We start from the raw sequence: 9,896 nt of genomic DNA, 5'->3' as shown, positions 1-9,896 counted from the left end.
CCCCTCCCCCTTCTCTGATGAAGGGTCTAGACCCGAAACGTCAGCCTCTCTGCTCCTATGATGCTGCTTGGCCTGCTGTGTTCATCCAGCCCTGCATCTTGTTGTCTCGGATTCTCCAGCATCTGCAGTTCCTACTATCTCTCATTGAAACAGTCAGATGTTTTCCTGAAGTGATTTCAAGCAACGAAGACCAAGAATTATCTGGAACCATGTGCTTTCTAAAAATAAATCCTGTTGAAAAGAATTCCCACTGTTCTTTCAGTAAAGTCTTTAAAAAACAAATCCAGATACCAACACTACTTCAAAGTTAAATGCACAAAAATTATAATACAATAGGCTAAGTGTGGAGAGGATTTTTTTTTATGGGAGAATCTAGACCTATGTCACTATTTTAAAAAGCATGGGTCAGCCATTTAAAACAGAGATGAAGTGACTTTTATTAATCTCTCATTGGGTCATTGGAGCTCTGTTGCTGAACAGGTGGTGGAATTTCAGTCCTTGAATACTTTTAAGGGAGACGAAGATATATTCTTGTTAAGCAAGGAGCGAAAGATTATCAGGTAGGCTGGAATTGACTTGAGGTTATACTTGAATCAGCTGTGATCTTATTGAATGGCAGAGCAGGCATGAAGAGTTGAATTAACGACTTGTTAGTATATTCATATTTCATGTATGAAATATCTACATTTGGAATAATTCTGCTTCTGTGAAAGACCAAAATCCTATATGTCAACACAAATGAAGAAGGTATTGTTACTCTATGACTGCATCACCTAATAAGTGAGTTAGTAAGAATAAAAAGATAGTCCCCAGAAATCAGTAAGTAGCCTCAAGAAGAGTCTTTGGTATGGCAGTTACTGAGTGGGCAGTGGGGGAAGAAAAATTATTTTTTGCTGTGAAAACTACACTATTTCTTTTGCACAATGTGAAAGAACTAGAAATATATTTTAAAACATTTGCACAATCTACAAAAGAGTGCATTTTCTGTTGTCATTTTATGGTTCAATTAGCTGCCATTTGAATAATAGCCTTCTTTTGCAAGTCAGGATTCCATTTTATGATTTAAACCACAGTAGAATGTTGAACTTTTGTGAATTTCTTCTTGCCTGCAGAAAAGAAGACCTCATTCGCGTCATTGATGAAGAAATTGAACGAGAAAAACAAGTTGCAGATACCATCATCAAAAACATGACTGAAGACAAACAAGCCAAATATATGAAAATGAAATCAATTAATGAGCATTTATTACAGGTGTGAATTTTTTTCTGAATCAGGTGATGACTTTGAATACAAAATGTGAGAATCTGAGAAACTTTGAAAATTTTCACCAAAAAACATGGAAATCACACCTCATCTGTGGGAGAGAATCACCTTACTTGATTGGTATTTGCATCAAATTCACATCGCGCTTCCTGCACTATGTTCATACTATAATTTGTTATGGACCAGGCCAGACCCCCCTCAAAATATTTTAAGAACGTTGCCTAGACCCTAACTTTTTCTTATTTTAAAGGCAGATGTGGAGTGGGTGTTCCAGGTGTGATGCAACTGGCCAAACCACTTGGCTTTAAGCAAAACAAAATTTATTTAAACACTAAAGTTCAAACACGAACAAAAGAAAACAGAATTTAGAGTAACTTGAAAACCTAAGTGACCCGATACAGCAATGTAACTAATTAAATGTTCCAATATAGTAACATCCCTTAAACACACCCTAAAAAAGCTAAATTCAAACACAGATTCTTATAGGCAGGAGGGAATTACAGGGAGAGATTGCAGGGAAAGTCAGAGGAATCCTTTACTGAAGCTTGCAACACTTCTGGTACTCAAAACATCTAGTGACCGCTACAATTAAAAAAAAAACTAGAAAAAAACCTGAACTGGGAGAACTGGCTACTGTCCTTCCATTGTTAAACTGTTACTCCCTGGACTCTTCGCCACCTCTACCTTTACAACATCTCTTCAAAAAAACGAAGGACAAAATAACCTTTTTAAAGTGACAGCATCATCACAAATTGTAGGCCCATTTTGTACCAACAAGAAAAATGGGAAGGGAGTGTGACTATTGCAATAAAATACATCCTTAATTCGGCTTTCATTTATTGTTTTCTTTACGGAAATCTAATTTTATAGACTCAGATACAAATTCGGTGAATATCCAAACGCACTTCAGCTCAAATGTTGACCTTTGATTCTAACAAAATAATTGTTCTGTTTCTTTCTGAATAAACGATGTAGATAATTCTGATACTTTACCTAAATAGAAACATTGCAGCCCTTGCAAATGGGCAAGTTTTGTACATACTTTCCCATTGATGTTTTTGAATTGGTATTTCTTTCCTAACTTAATGCAGGTCCTTTCTGACCTCCTGCTTCTAACAATTTTTTGGTTTTCCTTTTAAGCACAATTGCAATTGCACTGAACGATGTGCAGCAGCATGATGGCCCCAGAAAATCCACTTTTTGAATTGTGTTATTATTTTTGGGTACTTTGTGAAACTTTATTCTGCCAACCTGTTTCCACACATTTGATTACTAATGGATTTCAAAGAGTTGTAGATCCTGAAGTTCCATTTTGCTATGTCACAGAACAGCAGTCACTTCCCTGCTTTATTTCCTAAGTGCCATTTGTTCCTTCCACCAGAGAACTCTGTTATGTGTTAATCATTAAAGTAAGTTTTCTCACTTAGATAGATAGAATTAGATAGCATTCATTCGCAGCTACAACATATGTACACAATTTCTGGAAACCTGTAAAGTCTGTGCAGTGAAATTCAAATGAAACGTATGAATGGAAATCACTCTCAGCAAATTCTTTTAACCATTTTCATATGAGCTTTAACTATTTTCATGTGAGCTTCTCCAAGCAGACTTCATTTAGTATTGTTTGTCAGTTTATTTCGTGGAAACTTTTATTGACAGCCCCATTTTCTCGAATGTCAGTTCATAGTTGAAGCATACCATGTATAAAAGTAACTGAAAAGGCTTTATTCACTTGAATCCTGCTCATAACATTATTTTTTGTTGGTCAGACGATCATAAAACTATTTCTTGGCCTCTGATTAGTACACTCCAAAGGGATATTTGGACAGCCTTTACAGGATGGAGTTTCAGTAATGTTTTCCTGTTTCGTTTGTAATAAACTTTTCCTGTTTAGCTAGGTGACAAAACTGTTTCAAATTTTGGATCTTTAATATGTAACATAGAATTCAGCATCTGTAAATTAAAATTTCAACCAGAATAAAGAATGCTATATTATACTGAAGTTGAAGAGAAATTACAATAATACAATATGCTTTAAGTAAATGAGATAGTAGGAACTGCAGATGCTGGAGAATCTGAGATAACAAGGTGTAGAGCTGGATGAACACAGCAGGCCAAGCAGCATCAGAGGAGCAGGAAGGCTGACGTTTCGGGCCGAGACCCTTCTTCAGAAATGGGGGAGGAGAAGGAGATTCTGAAATAAATAGGGAGAGAGGGGGAGGCAGTTAGAAGATGGATAGAGGAGAAGATAGGTGGAGAGGAGACAGACAGGTCAAAGAGGCGGGGATGGAGCCAGTAAAGGTGAGTGTAGGTGGGGAGGTAGGGAGGAGATAGGTCAGTCCAGGGAGGACAGACAGGTCAAGGGGACGGGATGAGGTTAGTAGGTAGGAGATGGGGGTGGGGCTTGAGGTGGGAGGAGGGGATAGGTGGGAGGAAGGACAGGTTAGGGAGGCGGGGACAAGCTGGGCTGGTTTTGGGATGCGGTAGTGGGAGGGGAGATTTTGAAGCTTGTGAAGTCCACATTGATACCATTGGGCTGCAGGGGTTCCCAAGCGGAATATGAGGTGCTGTTCCTGCAACCTTTGGGTAGCATCGTTGTGGCACTGCAGGAGGCCCAGGATGGACAGGTCGTCTGAGGAATGAGAGGGGGAGTTGAAATGGTTCGCGACTGGGAGGTGCAGTTGTTTAGTGCGAACCGAGCATAGGTGTTCTGCAAAGCGGTCGCCAAACCAATCGACTAACCCTTGGTGACCACAAAGTTCAAAGAATGATTGCTGGTAAAACTAGGTGGTTTAGAGAGTGTGAACAGAAGTGAAAAGGTGGATGTGCCCTATGCATCTGCAAACTGGGGGTGTAAGCAAAAAAAGTACTGGTTTTATTGAAATTATGAGTGGGGCCATGTGGCAATACACTGCTGAAGCCAGGAAGAACCTATGCAATGTAGCCTTAAGGGCAATTGTGGATTCCAGCAAGGAATACCTGAGTTGGATATTGCACATTTGTGAGACACATGGAGGCTTCCTACTCCTTTTTAGAAACAGCAAAGGTGAATGGAAAAAGAGATAAACGTAGAAGGGAAGTTCAGAAGTAGATGGCTGGAAAGAAGCTGGAAGTTGGAACGCTGAATGAAGTATCTTGTGCACTGGTTTTGTAGTATGCACATTTAAAACAAAAAGGTGTTTGGAAATCCTTCGCAGTCTTTTTGTAGATACTGTTAGCTTCATGTAAGAGACCTATAATTTCTGTACATGGAAAATGTGCACAAATCACATTACAGAATAATTTTATTCTGACACAAACGTTATCATATTCCTCAATGTCGTACAAAAGCTTTTAAATATCTGCCTAGTGTTATCTCTGTGTTTGATGATAAAGTTACCATTAAAGCTGCTCCCTTAAAATCTTCCTTTCATCTTCTCAGGAGTTGGATGCTCGGCAACAAGAACTAGACATATTGAACACAAAAAAGGAAACACTAGTGGCGGTAAGTGTTTTAAATATTTTCATTTCCATTAGTACTTTATTTAACAGTTCAATGACCAAACTCCATGAAAAAGTAACAATTTGCATTGTTGCTTTGAATATTTTAATTCTAAACTTTAGGTTAATTGGCTGCATGGAATTTGTTCTGATTTGTGTGAACAAGACATACCTGGGTAATTTTACACGTTTGGTAGATGCCAATGCTACAGCAGTACTGGAACAGCTTTGTTAGGAGCATGACAAGTTCTGGAACACAAGTCTTCAATACTTTTGCCAAAATGTTATCCAGGCCCATAACATTTTGCAGTATCCAGTGCCTTCAACTATTCATTGATATTATGTGAAGTGAATCAAATTGGCTGAACACAATCTGAAATGCTAGGGATCTCCAGAGGAGGAGGCTGAAATGGATCATTCACTTGGCACATACAGCTGAGAATTAGTGCGCATGCTTCAGTCTTAACTTTTCTGGTGATGTGCTGGCCTCCCCCATCATTGAGGATCGATTATATTTGTGGAGCCTACTCCTCCAGTTAGTTGATTAATTGTTCACCACTGTTATGGACCAGAGCAAACACACTCCAAATATGTCAAGGAAATAGCCTGGACCCTAAATTTTTAGTTTATTTAAAGGCAGTGTAAGGTGCTGTGTTTCAGATGTAATTCGATTGGTCCACCACTAGGCTTTAAGCAAAACACATGCTATTCTACAACACAGCTAAATTCAAACAAAAAAAGATAAATTGGCATAACTTTAACTCTATTGAAAAATGTAATAAAATTATATATTATTTAACTACTAATCATCAACTGTTTCACTACTGTAGCATCCCGTAAACACACCCTTGGCAAAGCAAATTCAGCAAAACAGATTTTCCTCACCTGCTGTCTCCCTTCCACTCCCAGAAAAAGGAAGACCAAAAGAAACAATCTGGCAGTAGAGAGCAAACTCAAGAGTTTTGCTGCAGCAGATAAAGAGCTGTATCTAGCAGCTTCAACAGCCAACTCCAAACCCCCAACAGAAAGAAAAACTAAAACCCTGGGTCTGTGTGAGCCTGACTCCACCCACCCATGCTTCTTTTGTCTAATTTAAAAAAAAACACTCAGGGAGCTCAAAGCTGTTTACCCGCTACGTCTGAAGTAGAAATTCTGGTACCACTGTGGCAACACCTCTCTGCAAGAGAAACAGTACAGAACAAATCACTCTTAAAGGCACAGCACCACCACACCACCAATCATGACTGTAGAATTATAAATAATGAATGGATATCAATATAGTCAGCTTCATTTTCTACATAAATGCTACTTTAATTGTTATCCTTAGCTTTGATTCAGATTTGATCATTTGTCATTGCCATCAGGTATGTTAATGATTATGTTCAGGCCCAAGCATTTGTCAATAACCAAATCGTACTGGACTAAGTCAACAGTTCCTTCAGACCAGTCTCGAGGAATGTCAATTGCCTCAAACATCTGCTGAGTAGCTCCTTGATAAAATTAAGATGAAGCTTCAGTAATTTCAGAATCTGGGAATCACAACAACTAATTTATTTAGTGCTTTTAATATACTAAACCATCCCATTAATATCATGTCCTAACGCATTTCACAGGAATATTATAAAGCAGACAGGAATATTATAAAGCAGGATTTGATACCAAGCCAAGCAAGGTGATATGAAGTCACTTAGTCAAAAGCTTCATCCAGGAGTTAAGTTTTTAAGAAATAGCATAAAGGTGGAAAGCAAGCTGGAGAGAGAGAAATGTCAGAAGAGAGGTTTCCAGAACTTATGGCCTCAGCAATTGAAAGCACATGGTTAAGAATGGTTAAAATTGGAGTGCTCAAGAGGCCAGGTATCTTGGAGGTTTGTGAGGCTAGAGCAGATTAGAGATGAGGAAGGATGAGGCCATGGAAACAATTAAAGACCAGATTAACAGTTTTGAAATTAAGCTATTGCTTAACCAGGAGCCAGGAAAACATGCACAAGGGCATTGAGTGAACTTAGTGCAAAAACAAACATGAACATCAGAATTTGAATGACCTCAGTGAAAAAAAATGCCAATGCTAAATGTAATCTTTTGTGGCAATTTTAAAAAATTTAATTCATCAAATTTGATCATTTGCTCTTCGCTGCTTCCATCCTGATCTGATCTTTTGAGAAGAGTTTGATGAATTGATTAAATATAAAGCAAGCACCTTTTAGGGTAGATCTGCTTAGACTTATTTGACTGTTATGACCTCAAACAGATGAATTTCAGGACTGAATCAAATGGTTTGATATTTTCAAGTATCAAGTATAGCAAAACTTGTAGTCATTCAGATTTATATCTTTGTTACTAAATGTATTTTCATGTTAAATTTAATGTACTTCATTCATTATGTTGACATTTTGTGATTTTTAAAGTTCCTGATGCATATAGATGTCCAATTTTAATACGAAACAAAAATAATAATAGTTAACTACTGAAATGTATCTATGTTATTCTTTCCTTCAGCTATTTCAGCTACATAGCAATGAGTAAACAATGTACAATTGCAGTAATTTTATGATTGATATTTAGTAGCACTTTATTTTACTTCCCATTTCCATGAATCAAAAGTCCCACTACCTGATATAGAAAAAGTAATTGTGATTCTTGATCATTCCGCAAGTTTAAATGTCAAGAGAAAATGTAGAATGCAACAAGTCAAATAGATCAGAGAGAGTAAAGGGCAATTTTAAACTTGTAAATGATGTAGTGGTGCAACATCTTTTAAACTGCAGCACAAAGTTACAACATATTTACAGCACAGAACAGGTCATTCAGCCTGAAGGTCTATGCCGGTGTTTATGCTTCTCATTGGCCTCGTCTATCTCCATTAACATATCCTTCTCTTTATTTCTCCGTCATGTTTATCTAGCTTCCCCTGAAATGTATTTATGCTATTCACCAATGGTAGTAGTTCTACATTCTAAACACCTCGCAGAAAGAAGCCTTTCCTGAATTCCTTTTTAGATTTATTGATATCTATCTCATTTGTAGAGATAGTGATGCAGCTTTGTGTTATACTTCCTTTATATGTCCAACTCTTGATGCTAACTGTGCTGTCTTAAAAGTGTAATGCAAAGGTATTGTGGAGTTAGAGAGTGTTAACTCAGAGTATTTGCACACCTTTTATTGGTTTACATTAGTGAAAGCTGCTGGTTAAGATAGTACTTGTTTACATGGAGGATAGTATGTAGCATTGTCTCACTAACAGAGTAGAATGATCAGAAAGATTACCTTATCCCCTTTGAAACGGCAGTCACGTTGATAGAATCATAGAGTTTTGTAGTACAGAAGGAAGCCATTCGACCGATTGTGTCTTTACTGGGATACAGGTTTAACCATGAACTAAAATTGTTTCAAGTGATCTACAAAACTCAAATTCAATCTGGCAACTTTAACTGCTTTATCATTCAAACAGATTGTGAACATTAGCAGAGCCCAGGCTAAAGGTTGTCATTCAGATCCACTGGATGCTTACCACAGCATTCAACATTTAAGCAACTAAAATATTTCTGACATGCAATATACAATAAAAGTGAGTTGACACCATTATATAGCAGGAGATTGCCATGTTTGATCTGCAAAGATGAGATAACACATTGCAGGTATTTATGGCACTGTAAAATTCAATTCTTAACAAATCAACTTTATTGTTATCATTAATCCATTCAGGTCACAAATATCATGGTGAATGAACATAACATTTATTCTAATACCACACTTGTTGCTATCATTGGAAATAGTGGTGAGGAAGTATAATGGAAGGAATGAGTCATGTAAGATGTTGTATAAGATACAAATCATGTTGCATTTCACAGGAGATAGCTCACTCCCAGGTGAAACAAGAAGCCGTAGTGCTGTATGAGAAACTCCATGAGCTTGAATCTCATCGAAGCCAGATGATTGCAGAGGATAAGAGTATGGGATCACCACAGGAGGAGAGAGAACGACTACTGAAGCAGGTGAGGAAATTTGACTCTAAACTGCCTCCTCAGTGACAAGCTAACTGCAGTTGTATTAAACTGCTACAAGGCAAAGCCATGATTTGAATAGAAGGTCCACTACCACCTTTTCAGGGCAACTTGGGATGGGCAATCTTGCACAGGCACTGATGTTTGAAAGTGAAGCGTTAAATAAATGATTCTGCACTACTTTGAATCAGAAAAGCTGATTGCATTCAGTTGGAAGCTTCCACAGAACTGGATGACAATCAATTATTGTTCGGTCCAGTAAGCGTTCTAATTTGCTGCACCTTTTAGCTGATGTTGTGAGCTTTTGCTCCACAATGGCCTTTCAGACATTATTTTACTGACACCAATGCATACATTGTATTCCTTGATGTGTTTTCTAACCTTTGAATAAAAACATTGGCATAATTTTCCATTTCCTTGAGCAGTATGGGCAATGGTGTGAAATGGGAAAATAAGGTGAAAATGAAAAAAAAATCAGAATCTCAACATTGAGTAAAAAAATTCCAATTTTCCCCTTAAGATTTAAATGGCAAGTTCAGCATCTCGCTAACAAGTGGTGACTGCTTAATTTCCATACATTTACATATCTTAATTGTTTAAGTCATCTCATTTCTTTGTGGCATCCAATTCTCCTCTCTTTCCCTAAGAAAATATGTAGTATGAATCCCCAAAATGAATGTCTGAGCTACAACCTGGCAGCAGCAACTCACAGCTTGCATTTTTGGACCTTCATCCAACTCCTGTGTTCATCAGAACGTCACTACATACTCCAACATACTTCAACTTGTGTCCACTCTAATCGACATTAGCACACCACCAGCGTCACTACATCATATCTGTTCATAGACTAATTTACACACCCTTCAGTTCTTTGAGACTGCTCTTTGGATCGCACATTACACCTACCATTTGCATCCTTCTGACAGGTTGCTTTGCACTCCAGAGCATACTCGCATTTCATGCATCTACACAGGATGTATCCTATGGCTTTTAGCTTCATTTCTTAGTAATCAATCATTTGACGCGTACTTGGAGCTGCCTGCCTCTGTGACTTACATTGTCTTTTTGTGCAGAGGGAGAGGCAGGACCTTGACATGTTTCGGAGCAATAACAGTCAAGGAGATGGACTCATTGCTGTACTCAGCTAATTCC

At 37.9% G+C, this 9,896-nt stretch overlaps 1 protein-coding gene across 1 annotated transcript in view; it reads left to right on the top strand.

Annotated features, from left to right (window-relative positions):
- Nucleotides 1–9,896, top strand: part of ift74 (intraflagellar transport 74) — a 125,536-nt gene that overhangs the window by 51,746 nt on the left and 63,894 nt on the right. The window contains exons 8-10 of the mRNA XM_048595011.1: nt 1,113–1,251; nt 4,685–4,747; nt 8,592–8,735. Of these exons, the coding sequence (XP_048450968.1) occupies nt 1,113–1,251; nt 4,685–4,747; nt 8,592–8,735 (346 nt within the window). The remainder of the gene's footprint in view (nt 1–1,112; nt 1,252–4,684; nt 4,748–8,591; nt 8,736–9,896) is intronic.

The sequence above is a fragment of the Rhincodon typus genome, chromosome 3, assembly GCF_021869965.1.
Source record: "Rhincodon typus isolate 14 chromosome 3, sRhiTyp1.1, whole genome shotgun sequence".
In the NCBI taxonomy this organism is placed as follows: Eukaryota; Metazoa; Chordata; class Chondrichthyes; order Orectolobiformes; family Rhincodontidae; genus Rhincodon; species Rhincodon typus.
The sequence above is the reverse complement of the archived record's forward strand: the minus strand, read 5'-3'. Positions and strand labels throughout refer to the sequence as shown.